At 43.3% G+C, this 21,524-nt stretch overlaps 1 protein-coding gene and 1 long non-coding RNA gene across 4 annotated transcripts; both read left to right on the top strand.

Annotated features, from left to right (window-relative positions):
* On the top strand, positions 1-9,305 carry LOC130581875 (uncharacterized). Of its 3 annotated transcripts, none has more exons than XR_008966275.1 (4): positions 1-163; positions 2,821-5,258; positions 5,663-5,792; positions 7,147-9,305. It is a non-coding gene; the product is annotated as an uncharacterized LOC130581875 (long non-coding RNA). The 3 variants fall into 3 exon arrangements; XR_008966274.1 differs by having other exon boundaries at positions 2,821-3,067; positions 5,123-5,792; XR_008966273.1 differs by having other exon boundaries at positions 2,821-5,792.
* Positions 9,306-10,802: 1,497 nt separating this feature from the next.
* Positions 10,803-14,407, top strand: HEBP1 (heme binding protein 1). The gene is made up of 4 exons (XM_057380262.1): positions 10,803-11,038; positions 11,183-11,321; positions 12,813-12,993; positions 14,135-14,407. The coding sequence occupies exons 1-4, from the start codon at positions 10,961-10,963 to the stop codon at positions 14,304-14,306; spliced, it is 570 nt and encodes a 189-aa protein (XP_057236245.1). The 5' UTR covers positions 10,803-10,960; the 3' UTR covers positions 14,307-14,407.
* Positions 14,408-21,524: the final 7,117 nt, after the last annotated feature.

The raw sequence follows: 21,524 nt of genomic DNA on the forward strand, positions 1-21,524 counted from the left end.
AGGAGGCTCCACGGAAAGACTGTGGAAATGTGGAAAGCAGGGAAATGAAGAGGCACACGTCACTCGCAAGCTGAAATGCAGAGAGGGTAGTAAGGAGAAGAAAGGAGCAGGGAGGCAGAGATTTGGAAGCTTCATATCTGGAGGACTGGCCTCAAGAGCAAAGGTAATGCTTGTATACAATTCTCTGCCTTCTTTCCCAGGAATGTTTTGTTTCTTTCTCTGGAGGAAACATATCCATACATCTCAGAAAGAGGTTTATTGCTTTGAAGGACTCTAAAGGCACCTGTGGGAAGAGCCTGGGGAGGAGGGAATATGTGCAGTCTGGCATGGACACAGAGGCTGTAGGATTGCTACCTACATTTCCAGAGAACAGGGGTGTTGCAGTGAGAGAAGTAGGGAGAAAGAAAGAAAAAGCAAATCCTTGGTATCAGGCAGACAGTCAGACARGCAGACAAGGAGAGGGCAAGATTTATGAGTGCCTATCCAAAGAGAGAGAGGAAACTTCCTAAGAGGAAGGACCAAGCGCTGCGTGAGAGAGTTGAAGATAAGACATATCCTGAAAAAGCAGGCACACCTGGAGAAGAGACAAAAGGTGAATATTACCTCCTCAAAACAGTACTTTACTAAGATTGTGAATTGCAGCAGATGTATTGCAGTAGATGTATTGCAGTAGATGTGGGCTTTGCACCTGGATGGCTTTTTTTCCTTCTTTATCACCATTACCGCTGCCTGCTGGCAAGAGCATCACCCTCACTATCTGTCGTTGGGGCTGTCCATCAGATCTCTTTGTTTAACAGCATGGTCAAGCTATTTCAGGGATTCAGATGCTCTTCACTTTCACACAATATCCAGGTAGAAAATGAGCTGTGTAACTCTTAGGTGAAAAAGYACCATTTAACTCAAATTTGTCAGGAAGCCAAACTTGAAGAATTCAAGATATTGCTATTCCTACATATTGTTATTATAAACTCAAACTGAGTGTGTGAGAGTCTGTGTGTGCACCAACATATAGTGTTATACATATGTATACTGAAGAATATTCCAATACAACGGATTTATAACAAAGACTTTGAAACAGGTGCTATTCTAGCTATACCACTGTGGCTGGGTTAACATTGTAGGATTCAATTTTTAAAATTATTTTTGGCCTTTTTTATGATTTTTCCACTATTACATAATTCTACAAGCATATGCTAATGCTTTTTTTTCTTTTTTCTTCCTTTTTTTTTTTTTTTTTTTTTTTTTTTTTTTTTTTTTTTTTTTTTTTTTATTTTTTTTTTTTTTTTTTTTTCTTGGAGAGCTAACAAATGCCATCCGTTTTGCAAGTAGAGCTTGCAAATACTTTGATTGTTCTGGACTCAAGACTTGGCAGCTTTCTCATCTAAAAGCTCAGAGACTTTTTTCAATATCCTAGACTGGGAGCTATCACAGAATTGGCATTAGAAATTGTATGCAGATACAAGATACTTCTTTTTTTTTTTTTTTTAATATGAATCTGTTTSGTTTATACAACTTATACGGTTCTTGAATCTGATACATAAGCCAGAACATTTTAGTTGGGTGTTTATAAGTAATAAAACTATAAAATATTCTTCAAATATTGCAATGGAAAAAAAAAGAGATAGAAGGAAAAAGAGATAGAGGAATTCCAACAGTCTGTGAAAATAGCTTTATTATCTATAGAGATTCTTTACAAAATTGAGAATCTTAAACATACTTTGATGTTTAAATATCCATTATCATTGGAGTGAGAGATACACTTTATGTGTTTATGATTTACCTGAAATCAAACTTCCTGATTCACTTAAAAGTATATTTTATTTCTCTGCAAACAACCCAAAATCCAGAATCACTCTTCAGCTTTAGTCTGAAAGTAGCTCGAAAGGAGCRTGGAAAAGTTATGAGAGGAGAACAGACCTCAAATGAAAAGAACAAATGTAATTCACTTGCAGTTCAATGTTCAAATATAGAAAAAAATACTTCATTTTAGGTGTCACTGCAGTGATTGATAACTCTAATCAGCAACATCCTCTTCTCAAAGCAAGCATGGGCTTGAGCTAATACACTGGGATGCTCATGCACTCAGAAGAGGGCATGTGTTCAGGGCAGTCAGAAATACAGGGGAAGGTTTCAAGCCTCTTGATGTAAAAGCAGCAGGCAAGCCCTGCATTGTAAAGCAAAACCTCACATGTCTGCGATAGGATGAGCTCTCCTCGGCTTCAGGGGAGGGAGGGCTCTCTGAAATGAAGCTGTGTTTGGTACCAGAAGCAGGTGACCTGGGCTATTCCCCCATATCCTAGCATATCCAGCACAACCCATAAGCAGTAGTGAACTTCAGTCATCACTGTTGACCTATCAAAGTTTGGGGTGGGTACCAGTGAAACCCCAGTGCTCTGTTGTGATTACCCAGGGCACTGGAAATGGAGCAACAAGAAACCGAAGGGGTTAACAGGAGAGGGACAGTGTCAGGAGTTCAAATACTGGCAGCACTCCTTTGCTTTGGGGCAGGGATTCTGGCTTGGATGGCACAACTGCTGATCCCAGCAGGGCTGTGCTCTGGGTATTAAGCTGGCTGAGCTCTTTTATTATGTTGAAATGAGGAATCAAAAGGTTAAAATATGAAAAAAATACTGTGTAATAATGAGACAAATATGTTGGTCTTCATTGCCTGCAGATGAAGGGACTGTCCAGTGAATCACTGAGCCTTCCCTGCTCCAAGGGCAGAATGTGATGTAATTTTCTGACAGCACTTCATATTATTGGAATTACTAGTAACAATTACAAAGCTAATATGTTGCTGTTGTTATTCCCTGCATTTAGGAAAGAGTTTCCATCCAAGGATGTGTGAGAGATCTCCTTGCTCGTCAATCTGTGTTCTACCCTGATAGTACTTTCCAGTGCAACTCTGCAACAGATCAGAAGACATATTTGAATCAGCTGGGGATCTGGTTCCAATTAGAGATGACCCTGCAGATTTTTCAGCTAGGAACTTTGTTAGTGAATATCCATTTGCCATCTACAATTCCACCTAAGAGAGGRAAGATTGCTCATTTTCTGTGTGTCTGAGGTACAAKAATCTACTTCAAAGATGATTACAACCTGATGTTTACTGTGATAATAAATTACAGTAGACCCTCAGGAATGAAGGGAACAAAGCTACAAAGAAACTGGTCTGTAAGGGGCCCTGCAAATAGAGCATGTGGGTATTGTGATTCATTTGGACACCTGATGTTTTTAAAAGTTTGAGCTCAAGTAGGGTGGATTTTCACTAGCAGATGTAGGTGRAATTTATTATCACCCTACTTTTAACAAATAAAGATCAAAGTATCCCAGCTGTGGAGTATTGAAATGAGTGGGAGATAGAAAGAATAAGGAATGGACAATCTCTTCAGGAAGTTTTCCAATTAGCTTGGAAGCCACCCTGCCTCCTTGATGTTGGCAGCATTTTTAAATCACTTGCAATTAGACCCATTGGTGTCTGGTAAGTCCTTTCCCATCAGGGAAGATTAAGAAGGCTTATGCAGGGCATTATCATTCAAAGAAAGAGAGAAAAAAAAGAAAGCTGTAAAGGCTGGAGCATTTATTTGGAAAAGCTGAGAGGAGGAGGAAGTATGGTGTCAATGCAAATAGTTACAAGAAGGTCCRAGAAGACCTTTCTATTATGAGCCTTGGTGATACTGTCAGACCTTCTTAAAGATCTTCATTTTGGCAACTGAGTAAGGGGGAAAAAAAGGTGTATGCATGTGTGAGATAGGAAGAAGGTAATTTATTTTTCCTTTAAATGAATACTCCAATTAGATGAAGAATACGAAGCACAAATTACATCCTGACAGGTGGAAAGTATTATTTTTAAAGTATCATGACATTTTCCATTAGTATGGCTATATTCATACTGCTACCTTAAATAGTGGAAAAATAAATGCAGTTGCAATTAAAATGAACTAGTGATCAAGTGTAAGGAAGGCACAAAGTGAAAGGAATTATTTATTAACTGCTTTATCTGCTACAGCTCCTGGTAGGTTTTGAGGTGACTGAATTCTTCCCAGATGGTTAGGAGATGAGGATTTTATTATATTCAAAAAGAAATTTAATGTCCTCATATTTTGCAGTGAGGTCTTAGGCTTTTGATGCATGTACCTGAACAGGAAAATAATTTGGATTTTCTGGATGTGCCTACTTCTCACATGAGCCCCTCTATCACTGTGACTACAGATGACTGAAATCATCACTAAACCCCATGAACCTGGCAATGCATTTTTTCTGTTTGCTATGTGCAATATGTGCATAATGGATATTTTCAACCTGTTTCTAYCAAAACATCTGTTCATGGCATCTAAAAAAAAAAATAAAAACAGATTCAACACCAAGGGACTAAYTTATTAGGACAGAATAACAAATTAGCATGAGTAAACTGTGGAGAAACTGATCTATCCTCTTACATTTAGAGATGGTACTTGCCCAGGAGGGCTTTCAGGTTAGGGTTCACTTTCTTGGCTTGGGAATGATGGTACCATTAGTACCATCAGTACAGTTAGGTAACTGTTCACATCAGTTCAAATACTTGTCTTGTTGACTCTGAARCTTTGCTCAAGAGGACCTGACCCCCTGACACCGGGGCAAGGTGCAGATAAAGCATGGGGGTTGGGGTTGCTTTTGAGACTCCAACACTGGGCAGATATTGCCACTAGTGGATCAGATGAAAAAGAACATTTTTTTATTCTGGCCACTATGAGACACTTGATAAATTGTTTCATTGTTTTTTTGCCTTGTTTCTCCCACATACAAAGTAGGGATGCAGCTCTTTTCATAGCTTGTAGTACCTCTTCCTGACACTGACAGAAAAATTACAGCTGTAAGTGCTATCCCAACATGGCTACGTATGGAAGCAAAGCTACTCCCCAGCTCCTGCCAGTTGCTGAAGCATCTCAGCACCATTCTATTGTCTGGAAAAGAAGTAAAGTTTATACTTGTGAAAAGTATAAACTGTGCTTCTGTAAAACCTGACTAAGCAACATGAACAACACTTAAAATACCAAAGAGAAATTTGGTGTTGTGGTGACAAATAGGAAATGGAGAAAGAGAAGTAAAATGAAATAAAACACTTAGCATTTTGTTTCCACAGAGCAGAGGGAAGTCGAGATCCTAAAGGGCCATCATGGTGACTCTTCCTCTTTTCCTCCTCTTCATCCTTTTGCCCTGCAGTAAATCTCAGGAGGACTTTCTGGACCAGCATCAAAAATGGAACTACAGAGAAGGCGGTAGGAGGTCACAGTGGTGGGTCAGCATGCGAGGTGTTCAGTAGCTCAGAGCTGCAGATTCACTTATTTTGTCCTTGGAGTGAGGTAGACAATGCTCATTCATGACTGCTCTTTCTTGATTCCTGGGTAGCTGCTGAGGCTTCTGGAGAAAAAAAAATGGTTTTAGAAATAATCAGCTGGGGTATCCAGTGAAAGCAAAAAACTTGGGTGCCTGGAGGCAGAGAATTACACTATGAGGGAGAGTTATCTGCTTTCAAATTTAGATCCTCCATGTATTTAATATTTGGCATTTCATTGCAACTGAGCTGTGATGGGAAATGRAATCAAACTCAGAGCACTGGCTCATGTTTTCTTGTTCTGACACATTTGTTTTCCTCTCTTCCATGGGCATCCTGCTAACCTAGCTGACAAGGTCAACATAGAAGGTGTTAACAGCATTACTCAAACCCTTGAGAAATGGGGAAATGAAATCTTCTGGCAAATGAAGCATACCCTGCTGAACAACCCAAATGCTCTACTGCCTGAGTTCTCTAGGTAATTCCTCTCATCTGAAGGTGGGATTCAGTCTTCCCCTGGGTTCCCYTTCATTGAGCAGGATTCATCTTCTTCAAGATAAATTTTCATATTTCTCAGTTGGGATGAAATAAAACACACTGTTCTGGTATCTGTTGTGCTAGTAGCTCTGCTGACTATTGTAAAACATTCTCAATTGCCAYCACTGTATTACAATGATCATCCTAACGATAATGTCCTTGATACCTCACACTTGTGAGAACAGGCTGGAAAAAGTGAATTGTTCTACAAATTCACACAAGGGCTTGGCCACAGGTCAGGGAAAAGAAGCTGATTTGCCCTGTGATTTTTTTTTTTCATTTCAGTCTTCAACTCCCRGATCTGAAAAAAGCTATTCACTAGTTCATGTTATCATATTCCCCCTTTGAATTGCATGAAATATTAACTGTTGAGCWAACTTACAAAATTTGCAAACTTCAATCTTGTATTTCCAGAAAGAGAGTAGAAAAGGCAGTGAAAGAAAGAGAGGAGAGGGTTAATAATAATATAATGTAAATCAGAATTGTTCATTGCAGCAAGTAAAACTGTTCATAAAGCAAATAAAAATGTTGTCTTCCATAASTCATTGTTCTCWTTATGAACAAGAWAAAAAAAAWGTTTGCAAATGCTATGCATTGCACCAGCTGAAGAGAAAAGACTAGAAGAATAAAAAAGGCACTAGTCACGTGGTCACACATATCTGTATAAATCAGGGTTTCAGGAGGATATACTTGGTAGATTWTATATTGGCCTTTGGCATAAAGTGGATTTCTCCCTGGCTGCAAAGTGACTGTTGTTACTTGCACAGAATTCATCACAACTTTCACACTGACAGTGCTGAAATTTATTGGTGCCTCAGATTATCAGGGATGATATTATGTCTTGTATTTGTAAAGTTCTAACTTTGGTCCAGGAAGATGTAATGAGGCTATCCARCCATATTTCCTGTACTGGGCTTTGAATTAAGAGTTTGCTGGCAAGGACACAGACTGGTTCATCAGAAATGTTGAGGACTAACAGTACTCCATGGGAATCGCTGGCCAAGCCTCCATGTGCACTCCTAGTTAATTAATGCTAATTAAAATCAGGTGGTGGAAGGATATGTTGCCCACTGTGGTCCTGAAGCTTGTGTTTTCCAGCGTTCAGACAGGGCACCACAACAAATTCCCATCGCCAAAGGGGCAGGTTAGCTTTGAAGTACCTTTTAATAGTTGCTCGAAACTCTTTCATCATCCACAGCCTTACCCACCAAGAAACAAAGGTTGTGATAAATTACTTTTCATGCTCAGAAACACTCCCTAAACTGAGTTATTCTTCTGTGTTATTCTCTTTGTAGTCTCCGCCCTGTCTCTGCAGCTGTGGACAATCTTGTGAGAGAAGTCCAGTCGATAAGGAAAAGGCTGGAAGAGCTGAATGAGCGCCTCAATRTCATCAGCAGAACTGTCCTTCCCCTTCGACTGAATGCTCTGCAAAGCCAGAGGCGTGGAAATACTCAGCTGCGGAGACTCCCGGTGCATAGGAGAAGGTTGTATGCTCGCAGGAGACCACAGAGTACTTAATTCTCTACCAGAAAAAAACAGGATTTTTTTTTTTTCATCAGCTTAAGCCTTTCTCAATGGGACGCTGCTGGAGAGAAAAAAGTAAAGCACGCACAAGTCAGCTTTGCTAAGAAACCAGAACTTTYGTATTTTGTGGCTACCTTCCAAACCTAGGTCAGTAGGTGAAACCTGCTTTGCGTCCCGAGCAAAAAAAGTTGACAAGCTCAGTCTATCTGAGTGTGAATACCTTTAGTCTATACAGGCACTTTTCTGCTTACCAGAGGAAGCTCTTTCTATAAAGATCAGGTGAATTTCTCTCTCTGCTCTATTTTTAAAGCACCCCRTCTGAAACAGCTGGGGAATTTGAATTTCAAATGTACTAAACAACTGATGAATGCAGGAAGATGGATTAGTGCTTGGCAATTCCAGCTGGGCAGAGAGAGGAAGTTATGTTTCAAAATATAAGTAACCTTAAGTAGCCTTAACCTATTGTCCATGTTCTGTGTTCAGAGGGTGGGTAGGGCTGGATAAGCTTAGTCTGTACATCATGCTTCAATACCGAAGATAGGTCACTTTCTAGGGACCAAATTTGAACATCCACTTTCTGCAGAGAGTGTTTTTCTAGCTACTTGGAAGTGTGCACTCAGAATGGTGTTATTCAGTAGATATATTCAGAATTTCCACTAATCTGAAACTGATTTCTGCCAAGACCCATGGAAAGCAGGGGATTGTTTTTTCAGAACTATTTAGATACCTAATAGCAAAGATAGGTGTCCAGAAGGATTTTCCAAAATAGCTTAAGAGATTCTTCAGTCCTTAAAATCACAGATAATAATTCAACTGGTGTCTAATTCACAGAGTATTTTCTCTACATCAAGTACTGACCTCYAGACATTTCCCAACATCCTTTGGCACAATTAAGATCTGTAGAAAATTAACAGCCGTGCTCTCCAAAGACTTTGGTCCCTTGGGGATTACCCAGAATACCCTGCCTACAGCTTGTCTTTGCCTCTGTCTTCCTGACAATAAAGCTGGTGATAAAAAAGAGTGCATAAATCAAATTATGCGCTGAACAGAAGATAGAGTGGGTTTGCCCTTCAGGTCTCTAAAGATAAATCCAACACAGAGATTTCCATTCAGCATTGCAGTCAACTGTGTACATGAAATGTGTTGAAACGTAAGAAGGAGAGCCWGAGAGGAAAAGAAACTGGTTTTATTAAAGGTCTGGATGAAGCAATTTATGAGAACACAAATAAAGAATGGATTATATCTAAATGAGTGTGGGGGTGTCTGGCATGACAGTTGTTTTGAAAACACTCTCCAGTCACAGTGAGGATGCTGACTAGCTATTTAAGGATTCCCAAAGCCTGAGTTTATGAAAAGAAATTCAGTGACATTACAATAACCTCCAAAAGGAAAGGGGAAAAACTAGTTTTATATGAAATCTTTCAGAATGGACCAGAAGAATTAACACAGTAGGAATTTTGGCTGCAACCTGGGAGTCAGTTGAGTGGAGGGGGTATGAGCAGTGTATGAGACAATCTGATAAATATTTCCCAGATGTAAATTCTCTGAGTTCAGGTTTTGAGAAAATAACAAAACTGTAACTTGGCTCTCCTTGGCTTTTGCTTGGGAATTTGAAACACAGCTTAGCTAGAGAAGGGAAAAATCAAGACTGTGAAAACGCTGATAAAAGGATACAGTTGTGCCTTTGTTGAACTTGTCATCATAATTTCTCAGGAAATGTATTTTGATCCTAGAATATATTAACATAAATTACAAGGAATAACAGGAGAGAAAGGCCTCTAACTTCTTGTTATTCTGCATTCAGAGTTTCTAGGCTGTGCTGTAGCAACAGCTGCATGCTTGCACAGACTGCTGATTCCTCCAAGGGATGCTTTGCTCGGGGCTGTGAGGACTGCTGGTTTTTTTTGGCCTCTCTGGAGGAAGAATATAACACGAATGTTAGCTTTCATGGTCGTATTTTAGACATGACCATTTTATCAAGCAACCTGAAGTTATATAAATCAAAGATTGCTTGAAACAAAAAGATGTTACTTGCCTAAATCCCTCAGGTCACAGATAGCTGGTGGTGGGAGGCCCGACCAGATCATAGCATACTTCTTCTTTATACCTAAATGATCACCACCAGCTTCTGCCAGAGACAGAGGAGAGGGCAAGATGGACCCCCACTCTAACCCAGTCCGGGTATTCCTATGCTGATAAGTACAAGTTTGTATTCTTAGCAAAARCTCCTCAGCACAATGGAGAAACTCACCATTTGCTTTAAAGAGAACAAATGAGCTGCAGCATGCAATGTATATTACAATTCTGCAACTTCTTGCATAATGGTGAATAAACCAAGTAATATAAAAGGTTAATAAATTACTAGCCTGTGACCTTGCCACCACTGATCGCAGTCTCTGTCATTCACCCTGTGAAAGCCCATGCCAGGTTCCAGCCCAGCTCCCTGACCTGAACACGGCCTGTTTGATCAGATGATAACAGCCAGCTTCTTTAGATTTTTTGCCTTTGCACGACCCTCTCCCGAGATGGGAAAGTTTTAATGTCCTATTTCTTTTATAATTTTCTTTTTGCTCTTTAAGAGTGTAGGAAGGTTATGTGCCACCCTACTYCTGCACTGCTCACCTTCTATTTGAAGAGGCAGGAGCCCACCTGAGCAACCACGTTGAGGTGCCTCTGTCTCATCTGCTTGGGGAAGCTGGCCCAGCTGCATGGGACTGATTCACAGGGGCTGGTATTTGATTCCTGCCTCTTCTTAGAAGATGGTGGGTAAGGCACTTTCTCTAAGTGGCGCTTGTCCTTTTGGGTTATACAACAAAAAACCACTTGTGGTCACAAAGTGTCTAAGTCTTCTATACATATAAATGTATCCAGCTGCCTAAGCCATCTGAGCTCTCTGTTGCTTTCATTTACATGTATTTCTGGGAAGGGGTCTGGATGGAACTTTTAAACAGAGGCGATCAGCTGGGTTGTCAGTGGAGGGAGATCAGATATCAATAGGGGCTTATAAAATATACTCTTCACCTAAAGCTTACAACATCCAGCAACACAGACCATATCCCTGAAAAAACAGTGATGCTCTCCTTTAGTTCTGTTAAAAAAAAATAAAAAAATAAAAAAAAAAAAAAAAAAAAAAAAAAAAAAAAAAAAAAAAAAAAAAAAAGAAAAGAGGTTATGGTTTTGCAGTTCCAAGAGCACAGTGCCCTTCCACACTATGCATGACACACTTTTCTAGTACTTCGCTTCCCCGGTATTTCATTCCCTTCGTATTTCCTGTCTCCCAGAGATGAATACCATCTGTTCCCGCACTTCATGACTCCTCACACTTCTCGGCGCCCTCCGTTACTTCACCCCGTGGGGCTGGCACCCTGCGGCTCCGCGGTCCCGCCGCTCCCGGTGCCCTCGGGCGCGCCCTGGGGGTGACGGCCACTGCGAGGCGGCCCCGGCCCTCCCTCCTTGCTCCGAACGGGGCCGTGCCGAGCCGGGAGGGGCAGAGCCGAGCCGAGCCAAGAAGGGCAGAGCCGAGCCGGGAGGGGCAGAGCCGAGACGAGCTGAGCGGGGCAGAGCCGAGCCGAGCCGAGCGGCACCATGCTGGGCATGGTGAAGAACTCGCTGCTGAGCACGGTGGAGCCATGGCCCTATCGCCTGCTGGGCAAGGGCGAGAAGGTTTGTGTCGGGCGAGCGGCCGGCGCTGTTCCCCGGCGCTTCTGCTCCCGCGGGGCCGGCTAAGGCGCTGCAAGGGACAGCGAGTGTCACTCCCGGGCAGCGCATCCCTCCTGGCAGCKCCTCCATCCCCATCTCCTTCCCCAGGAGCAGGTCAGCTACGAGGAGAGGGCGTGCGAGGGCGGGCGGTTTGCGGCGGTGGAGCTGGTGGGGAAGCCGTTCGACGAAGCCTCCAAGGAAGGGGCAGTCAAGCTCCTTAAGTACGTCGGAGGAAGCAACGACAGGGGTGAGAGATGCTGCCGGGCCCGCGGGGCTTGGCGGATATTTGTGGTTGAAGCTTGGTGAAAGCAGGATGGATGGAGGCGATGGCACTGCAGGCCTGCCTGGCTTGTGGCTCCTGGCGCTGGGGGTCTTTGATGGGGATAGTTTCACTGGAAAGAGTGAACTTACTACGCATAAAGGCATGCCCAGCCAATTCATGCTTTGAGTCCACTTTTAACCCATCTCTGTTCCAGGGTGAAATCTCAAAAATTATTCGTTTAAACAGGAATAACTTATCTTGCAGCTGGAATAAGATGAGGACAGACAGACATGTATCTATCACAGTTCCCTGGGTGAGCTGTAACTCATGAAATCCAGGGAATCTGGGACACTTTGGTTCTATAATGTGCCCTTGAGGGCAGTGAAATAACTGCTATGACCTTGATATTTTATCTGGCTATTTTTGTTCATGAAAGGGTAATGAACAATGAGCTTCATTTTTAATGATAATTTCATAACGTTTTATGGTGGTGCTTCCAGGTGATTGCTTCTAATTCTCATTTTACTAAAGTGTTCACATTTTAACCATTCAGGTTGAATTTAATTCCATAGGAGGAGAAGACTACAGAGTGGTTCTGAGGCATATACATGTTTTTGCACACCTTTCTCCATCATCTAGTAGAGAGATTGGTGTAGTCTCTATGGGAGTAGGAGGTTGATGCGGTGGGAAATGTAATTTGCAGCAGCATGTTTTGGAAAAGTGATGATTGCTGTTGCTGTAGTAGGAAGGGTGCCTTCTATAACACGTGACACAAACAAAGGTATGATGTCAGAGGAAAATAAATGAGAAGGATGGCTTGATCTCAACTGCTTTTGTGGCTACCTGCTCCTGAGGTTTAGAGGTTCCCAACTGTTGCAAGAAGAGTCAAGAAAAATCATCTTCAGTACCATGTGGTACTTCTTGGTGGTAATGAGTGGGAAAAAAACATGCTGCTTCTGGAGTGTGGACAGCATGGACAGTCCTGCTGAAAGCCATAAAAGCACTGAGTTTTGGGGCACTGGAACTTGTAGGATGTCTGGAAGCATTTGGAGGGGCTTAAGAGAAAGCCCCTGTCACCCAGTATTGGCTTTGGGCTCATGACTAAGTGCAGATAGTATTAATTTAAATGCTGATGGATATTTATATGTTCCTGCCCTAGAGCTACAGACCCTGCTGAATTACAGCTGACTTGTCAGAAGAATGGAGTGTCTCAGAGAACCACAAAAGCAGCACCATTAATAAAAAACATTCCAGTGGTCACTTGGGACACTTGTCTCCCAGGGTCCTTGTGTGGAGAGAGAGCTTGGCCCAAGCAGAAGCCTGATGATGGCTGTTCTGCAGAGGAGCCCACTCCTGACAACAAATTCTGTATGAGGAGTTTCCCAAAACTAATATTAGCTTGTGTAAATTCCCTATTAATTTTGTGAGTTCCTGAGATTCTAGACTTCTTTAGTAATGTCTGTGTGTCTGTTTCAGGGGTTGCAATGGGCATGACTGCYCCTGTCTCCATCACTGCTTTTCCTGCTGAAGATGGCTCCTTTCAGCAGAATGTGAAGGTCTCTGTGCGGATCCCAAGCAAGTTTCAAGACAACCCTCCTTCTCCTACAGATGAAAGCATTAAAATTGAAGAAAGACAGGGGATGACCATTTATTCCACGTAAGGAATGCATCCTAGTTCTCCAGTCCCATGTGCTGAGGTCTTTAGGGCGCTCTGAAGAGCAGTGTTTGTTTTACCTTGCTGAACAATGGGTGCATGTGGTAGAAGGAGATGGAGGGTATGTCTAGACTGAAGACAGATGTTTTTTTGTGAAACTGTTGTTTTTCCCACTTTCTGGGTTTCAGATTGTTTATAGTCATTAAGAATGTGCTCTGGTGTTGTTCACATCAAAGTAAAGTGTCAGCAGAAGCCTCATTGAGATGGACTAACACCARACTCCACCATGGAAACAAGCAGCCATTGCAGTGCTTCAAATCACCTTTGAGTGTCTTCGGCTGCTGACTGGCAGCCTGAACTCAAACTAGCATCACAATAGCAATCAGCTGTTCACCTTGACTTTAACCCCTCGGAGGCTCCCCTGCCTACTTGCTTGAATTATTTTGGCTGATTCTGAACTGGCTTCTCCCTTCCCTCTGACTGCTGCTTGGCCTTTGCTCTGGGCGTGGGCCACTTCTGCGATATCAGCCTGTTTTGTCTCAAAAGTCAGCCCTGAGGGATGGTGGTGAGGTGCAAGCTGATGTGGAAACAGTTCCTGTTGGTGGGAGGTCGACATAAGCCAGACCCATTTCAGCCCACCCTTTTAAATAGCATCATGTGCTGTAATTGCCAATTGTCTGTTCCTACCTCTCCTTTTTCTTGGGCTAGCTAGAGTTTGGCTCTCCTCTTGATCTGGCTTCCAGCAGATGGTTGTTAATATCACAGTGAACATGGTTGTTGACAGCATTGGTGAGGACTGTGGGCTGAGCTGACTTGGAGATAACCTTGTGTTTTAGAAAGTTATTTGGTGATATGGTGTTGATTCACAGGGCAGGGCCATTCTGCTGCCTAACGTACATGGGGCTGTTTGGGGGGATCCCTTTGGGGTCTGCCAATGGATGACTGCACCTTGGCTGTGTCACCCAAGCGAGTTCGTCTGTCACAGATGAAGTGTGCTGGTTCACAGTGGGCAGTGCATACATGAATGCATATTGGCAGGACCTGGATCAAAATGCATGTGTAAATATACTGCAGCTCTATATTGTTCTCTCTCTCTTTCTGTGCTTTGCCAGAAGCACTCAACACCTGTCTGGTTTATTTGCAGGCAGTTTGGTGGCTATGCCAAAGAGGCAGATTATGTGAACCATGCTGCTAAGCTGAAGGCTGCTCTGGGGAGTGAGGCTGCATACYGCAAGGATTTCTACTTGTGCAATGGTTATGACCCCCCAATGAAGCCTTACGGACGTCGCAATGAGGTCTGGTTTGTGAAAGAGTGAACATCTGGCACCCTGTGGTGCTGCCTTGCACTGAAAACCTCCCCACGCTATTTCCCTGTCCTCTTTAAAATAAACTAATAATTCAGCAGAGGCAAAAAAATATACCATTGCCTTTCTCCGTGCCTATGCCTTAGTTTTTTTAAGGACTAGCCATTTTAGAAGAACACTTGCTGACCCTCCTGATGGTCCTGCTCCCTCATTCCAGACGACATCCTCAGCCAAACAGAGTCTCTTGATCTCGCCGTGGCTGGCTTTTATCTGCTTTGTGCATCCAGAGTTCAGTGCTGAGAAAGCCAAAAGTACTTAATTGGCTGGTGCCTGACAGGAGTCACGTCCAAGTGTAGGCAGACTAATAGTCTCACCTGAGATGGCAAGGGAGCAGGACAAAAGTGCATACAGAGACTTTTTTATCTCCTTCAGTTTGCTGCAGCTGTAAAAGGCTGCTTTTATCTTTGCCATTCCACAAAGTCTAAAGGGACACGGGCATCACTGCCAACACAGCATAGTGAAAATAAACATCCTTTCCATTAATTCAGAGTGTGCAGGAGACCAACGCTTCTGTCATCTGTCTGAGAAATGTCATTTAGAGAAAGATCCAGGTTCTGTTTGCAGCTTTATTCTGTTTGAGGAGAAATGTTTCAGGGTGTGCTGTGCCTTGATCTCAGCTAGCAGCTGGACAATGGGACCTGGAGAATCCAAGATCATTTCCTGACCTTCCAATTACTTTGGGGTAACATTTCTTTAAAAGTAGCCTATGCAAGGGCCAAAGCAGAAATGTACGTGGCAATCTAATTGAATTGGAGAAGTGCAAGGCTGGGAAGAAAGCAGGTGCTTATTACTTGTGATCTGAGGCTGCATTTGAAGAATGGTGAACATATAGTGAAACTACCATGGGTGCAAATCTTGAAAAAACTTCTTAAGGGTTGTCACTGTGTGACAGGTTACTCAGACCAGCTGTTTTCTTTAGAGAAGGAAAAGGAAAACGTGGCCGTTCAGGAAAACAGGGACTTGGGTGAAATAATAAGTAGCCTTTTGGAAACTTCAAATGCAATAACAAGTGTGGGTCTTGTTTCAGGAAGAGTGGCAATGTTGAAATGTCAGGCATCATACCAGTATTTTAGCTGTTGGCTCTGCCAGGGAGACAGCAGAATGCCCCCAGTGGGAACACACTCACACACCATGCTGCTGTGGGTGCCTGTATAATTCATTATCTTCACTGAAAGAGGTGTGCTCCTCTGGTGGTTAAGTGCCCCATAGTTCAGGTGCTTTTCAAAAGCCATTTTCCCATGGAGCTGAGACATTTGTCAGATGGCATCTTGGCTTCTAGATGGTCAAGCTGTTTCATGTGCGCCTTCTTTCTGAGAACAAATCATCTCAGCAGTAAAAGGAGAAAACCTGAGTGTTTTATGTGCTTTCCTTTTCTGTCTTGCTGAGCCATATGAGAGCTTTGTTGTGGACTTCATGAGARTTTCAGTCACTTGTGTTCAAGAGCAGCTAGTTCAGGATGGATAAAAAGAGCAGGTATTATTCAGTTAAGAAAAAAAACAGACAAAAAACAACGACAAGGGGAAAGCTATTGGCTGTGGTTAGTGATTGMAGTGCAGGGGAGGAAGAATAAAAAGAGAAATCAAGAAAAGCAAAGAATTAGGCTTTTGAAGGAATTTCTGAAGCAGCAAAAGCTTGTACCTGAATCCGAAGGGACCATTTATTATTTTAACCTGTGTGGGTGAGGAATGGAGTAGCACAGTGCTGTCCAGTTTATGCCTTCCCRGGTTCATTTCAGAATTTGTGTTTAGGCTGTGGATACAGTCTGGTGACTGGTAGTGAATGTCCTTCAAACCTTGAAATTTCACAAAAGTTATATTGTGAAATCTCAGATGTTAGAGATGCCAATAATAAACCTGGTATAAACAGAGCTGCACATGTCAGCAGCATGGTYGGGTAAAATTTWATAAAATACAYACACTCTGAGCAGAGAGTGRGAGCTTSAGACCCAACAGTGAGAGTAAACATCTGCCTGTGCAACCCTGCTACTGGCCTTTTGCATGAGGCAGGCAGGTTAGAATTACATAAACAGCGTTAAATTATGTCAAAGCCTTATGCAAACTGAATTGTTTTTTTCTGTGCACACAAAGATGCCTGTGTTTTGTCTGCATTTTCTGCTGTGTTGAAATAAATAAAAAGTAATATTTTGATTTACAACTTCTGTGCTTATCACTGACTTTGTGAGCTCAGTAGGAGCTGTTGATTCTCTACACTATATGTTGCCAGTTTATCTTTCTCTTTGAAGTACTAATCATGTCACAGCATTTATAAATRGTCATAATGCTTTTTCCAATAAATCACTATTTTAGGTATCCTGGTGTGGCCCTGCATTATCTGACTGTGTGAGACAGGAGTTGATGAAGTAATCTCCTCCATTTGTCCTAGCCAATTAGAGGCACTGAGTGATGTCTTCGTGTTAATGTAGAAATGAAGGACCTGCTCACCTGAGGAAAATTATGTGTTCATGTGGCTGGGGTTCACAGGCAGTGAACTCATGAATGTTCAGGCAAGTACTCATGACTGATTTTCAACATGATCTACAATCCAGAAATGCTAGACATTTTGTCCCATTGAGGTCCCTCTAGCTCAGTGCCCTGTCCCTGTGATGGACAGTAGTGGACACCTGAGACAAGATTACAGGGACAGTGCAACTGTGTGCTCAGACCTCCTCTAAATACTTCCCTTTCTCTAGAACAATGTAGCTCAGGGTTTTTTGCTATTGTGCTTGGTGGATCCAGGTAGATTTTATGCATTTTCTTTCTAGAAATAAGGTAAAGTTACTGTCCATGGCATCGTTTTGTCCTTCCTTGGTTATGGAAGGGTAGAAATACTCTTCATTTAAGGGTTTCCTGCAGKCTGTCTCTGCTCCTTAGGCAGTCAACTTTTTGATGTGTCTCCATTGCTGCAAATGAATGTTTGGACAGCCWGAGTTGCTGTTGACATTGGAGGGTTTCCAGCCACCTCTTTGTGCTAGGGCCAGAAGTCAGAGGTGTGTTCTGGATTTTGACCCAAGGCCAGCATGGCCACAGACACATGCAGTTACATGCAACTTACTCCTGAACAGATGTTAAAACAAAAGATTTGTGCCCATCCCCTGTAGTATTTGTTTCCTGAGAGATAGGAGTGCAGCAGATTGCCTAGARATCTCCTTGCTTCTCTTCTGTGCCTATGCAGTGTCCTTTTCTGTCTTAAGTGAATGCTGACAAGGAGAGATTTTGGTACTTTCCAGTTGTTCAACAGGCATCACAACATTGTCTGTAGTGTGCTGATTTAAGAAGACAGTGTAGGAGGAACTGAAAAGTGAATATTTCTTATTGGTAAGGTTCCTCAGCACTGCTGGAGGTTGCCTTGCTGGGTTGTTGGGATGTGGTGGGTTTTTGCTGCCTGTGGCCCCTTTCCCATCGCTGCACTTGTCAATGCAGAGGAACAGCACCACCGCTGTCTGTGCTGCCTGCTGGGCTGGACAAGGCTCAGCAGGGGAGTGGCCTTTGGAATTATCTCTGCCTTCCAGAGACAGGAGTGCCCGTGCTGCTTATTAGGAGCTGGGCAGAACCCTCCCAGTGCTATGTAAAGCAGTGGTGTGACGATGATAGAACTGCCATGGGAAGGGCTGCGTTTAAACAGAGCCAAATTTGAAAGTGTAATCTTGATGGGGGTTATACATGTGCCATGTAGATTTAGCTATGCTGGATATACAACCTTCCTAAGCTACTCCACAGCTTAGTGAGGAAACTTGCCGTGGGCATTAATGGCTGCAAACCATATATATTTATATATAAATGTGCGTGCGTATGGGTATAAATGTATGCATATGTAGTGCATATGTAGATGAGCCACTTTGATCTATTGTTTGGCTTCAGTAGTCTCTGAATAACTCAATAGTGTGAATGCAGCCACAGGGTGAATATTTGCAGACTGAAGTTTTAATGTCTGCTAGAATGAGAGCTTTGTTAGCTTCAGAAAGAAATACTCTATTTTGTAGACACATGCCTAAATATATCTAACACTGCATTAAGAAGATGACAGCCTTTATAAAAGAGCTAGTTGGTTAAGTTGTCCATATACATCTTGCCAGACTTCTAATACTCCAGTCACTTTGAGGGCATGGGTGATTTATGGTGAATGAGGAAGTAACATCATTATTTCCCCATTTTCATCAATCCCTGCGGCAAAGAGTATGTGAGCAGCTATTGTGCTTATGGTCACAAATTTTCAGTTTTGCAATGCTGCCCAAAGGTGATGGGTCAGAGGAGGAAGATGGTGTCTCCTAGCTCACGTCGTCCCTCCCTATTGTAATTACAGTAATGCCTCTTTCACAATAACGCTCTGAGCAGCAGCTCTTTCTTCTGTGACAGCATTTCAGCCACACTGAGCTAAAAAAGAAATGCATCTCTTTTAACAGGACCATAAGTAGCTTTGGATGTATAAAGCCTCCATAAAACTGCTTGGCAACATGATTTATTAGAGCGGGATCGGTGGTAAAAGTGACTTCTCTGACAGTAATGGATGAAACACTTCCAGCATAGCTACTCTGCCTCTGCTTGGTGCCTATGCCAACAGCAGGCTGGTTTTGTCAGCTCATTCATAATCTCTGCTTTGCTCTCAGCAGAATCCGTTGCACAGGACAGGTTTCAGCCATGGCAGATGCTTTTTTTCTAGTCCTCTGTGGGAGCTGCTGCAGAAGATGGGTCAGTGCAAATGCTGCTTGATTCCTGAGAATCTGCTTAATTCCACATCCAGACCCTATACCTAGGTGAGAATTGGTGAATGCTGCTCCCATACCCCACACTGCTGCCCACCCCCATGAAGAGAAATTTGAGTGACTGGGGTGGAAGGAGCTGCACTGTTCTTAGACTGAATGTGAGGTCTGACTGATCAGCAGCCCAAGGTCCCAGGGAAGTCTCAGACACATCTTCTGTGCAGCCCYAGTGAGAAGACTGGGTTGAAGATCCTCAATCTAATGTGCAAAGTTTTAAAAGTGCCAGTGGAAGTGAAAGATCTCAGAAAGCACATCCTCAAATACAGCACGTGCTGCAGCACCCTGCCCTGCATTGTGACTCGAGTGACATGGACTGTGCAATGTGACACTCACGTGGCAGTGTGACCTGACACTGGGTCTCCTTGTGGTGGGACAGCAGAGCCCAGCCTGTGCTGCTTGGGCAGCTGCACCACCCACCCCGCCCGTGCCTGGATTTGGAAGCTAGGTGGGTCCTGAGAGCTGTGTTTGTTGGGGATGTGTCTTCTTTAGCACATGAAAAYAGAGAAGGATTACCATGGTAACTCTCCTTCCTTGAGCATTTTTCCAATGTTTTCCAGTCTTATTCATTTTTTCTTATATCCCTAGTGTTTAATTTAAGGCCTTTCCTAATTGGAGTCCAAAAAAGCAATTGAACTGAATTCTATGATTAGACAAAAAGTTCAGACACCTTCCCACACAACTGATAAAATACATGATCTACAGAATTCAATGTTGCTGTGAGTAAGAGGAGATCTGAAATTTGAAATGCCTTGTACCCAGACAAACGAACTAATGAAGCATTTTCCCCAAAGCAAAGCATTGAAATAAAATGTGGCATACAGCATGACAATTTTGGGCACTTCCCTGCAGTGGATCTTTCTAGCTGTTTAATCACTGATTGTAGAGTTTCTCAATTCTGTTTATGACTCAACTTTGTGAAGGAACATCTTTCCAAATCAACATGTGCTGGCTCATTGAAGGATCTTTCATGAGCTGTAGTATTGTTTAGACAGGGCACTTTGAAGGGGATGATTACAGCAGTGGTGTTTCTTAGGAGTAATTACCATGCCTCTAATTTTCCAGCACCTTGCTTCCACTTTGTGTATGTTTTGGCTGGGATAGAGTTGAATKTCTTTGTAGTAGCTGGTGTGGGGCTGTGTTTCGGATTTGTGCTGAACACAGGGTTGATAACACRGGGATGTTTCTGCTGTTGCTGGGCGGGGCTCACACAGAGACTTGTACCCCCTCACTCATGAGTAGGCCAGGGGTGCACATGAGCCTGGGAAGGGACCCAGCTGGACAGCTGACCCCAACCAATATTCCATTCCATATAGCGCCACACAGCATATAAGTTGGGGGGAAGAAGAGAGGAGGGGGATGTTCAGAGTGATGCCATTTGTCATGACAAGGAACTGTTACCTGTGATGGAGCCCTGGTGTTCTGGAGATGGCTGAAACTACTACCTGCACATGGAAAGTGGTGAATTGATTCCTTGTTTTKCYTCGTTTGCATGCATGGCTTTTGCTTTACCTATTAAACTGTCTCTATCTCAACCCACAAATTTTCTCCCTTTTATCCTTCTGATTCTCTTCCCCATCCCACCAGGGTGGGCAAATGAGTGAGCAGCTGTGTGGTGCTGCATGGCTGGCTGGGGTTAAACTGTGACACACCCGCATGCYGATACCTGAGTGAAGGAAACCCAGGCTGGAGATGAAGAAGGAAGCCTGTGTAAGTGTGGGAAGGAGTAGGTTGATACCTTGGCTGAGCTGTCTCAGGGCAGACGGTGTGAGGGTGTGTTGTTTGAACTCAGTGCCTTTGGTGCCCTGTTCCTCACACACGGTGGGTGTTGACAGGGGAGGCTGATGAGCCCCTTCCAACAGGGCTTGTGCCGTGATGGCTGCAGCACAGCTAAACACAGGAGAGGAACCAGAGGTGCCTCCCAGCTTCTCCAGCCCTGCCTTGAGACAGCCCTCCACATAGCAGGGCTCAGGGAAAAAAGATCTCCCTGGAAATTCCCTGCATGACTCTGCTCCCGCTGTGTTGCCATCTGCTTTGCACAAGGCTCTGGCATACGCCTTTGKGGAAAGCAATGCTCTTCCTCTGAGGACATCTTTGGCGGTGCTTCCCTGGAGGGGTGAAATGCTGMGCCTCAAAATGCAGCTGAGACTGTTGTGAGCACTCCTCCCTGTCCCAAGGCAGGGAGGGAAACAGAAATGACTGTTTTATGAGGTGCTGTGTCTTGGCAACCTGGTCTGAAACACCCTCCAGTTGGAAACCTCCCCAGCCGACTTCAAGATGATGAAAGCAGTCCTTCAGGTTTTGATCCAAATGGGGTGACAGGGCCTGGAGCAAATAGACATGGAAAAAATGGGTGCAGTCTCAAGCRCACAGGGTGCCCAGGTGTGGTTTTGTCCCTCCCAGGTTTATTTGTCAAT

This window comes from Malurus melanocephalus, unplaced genomic scaffold (genome assembly GCF_030028575.1).
Source record: "Malurus melanocephalus ecotype Western Australia unplaced genomic scaffold, MMel_1.1 scaffold_441, whole genome shotgun sequence".
NCBI classification, from domain to species: domain Eukaryota; kingdom Metazoa; phylum Chordata; class Aves; order Passeriformes; family Maluridae; genus Malurus; species Malurus melanocephalus.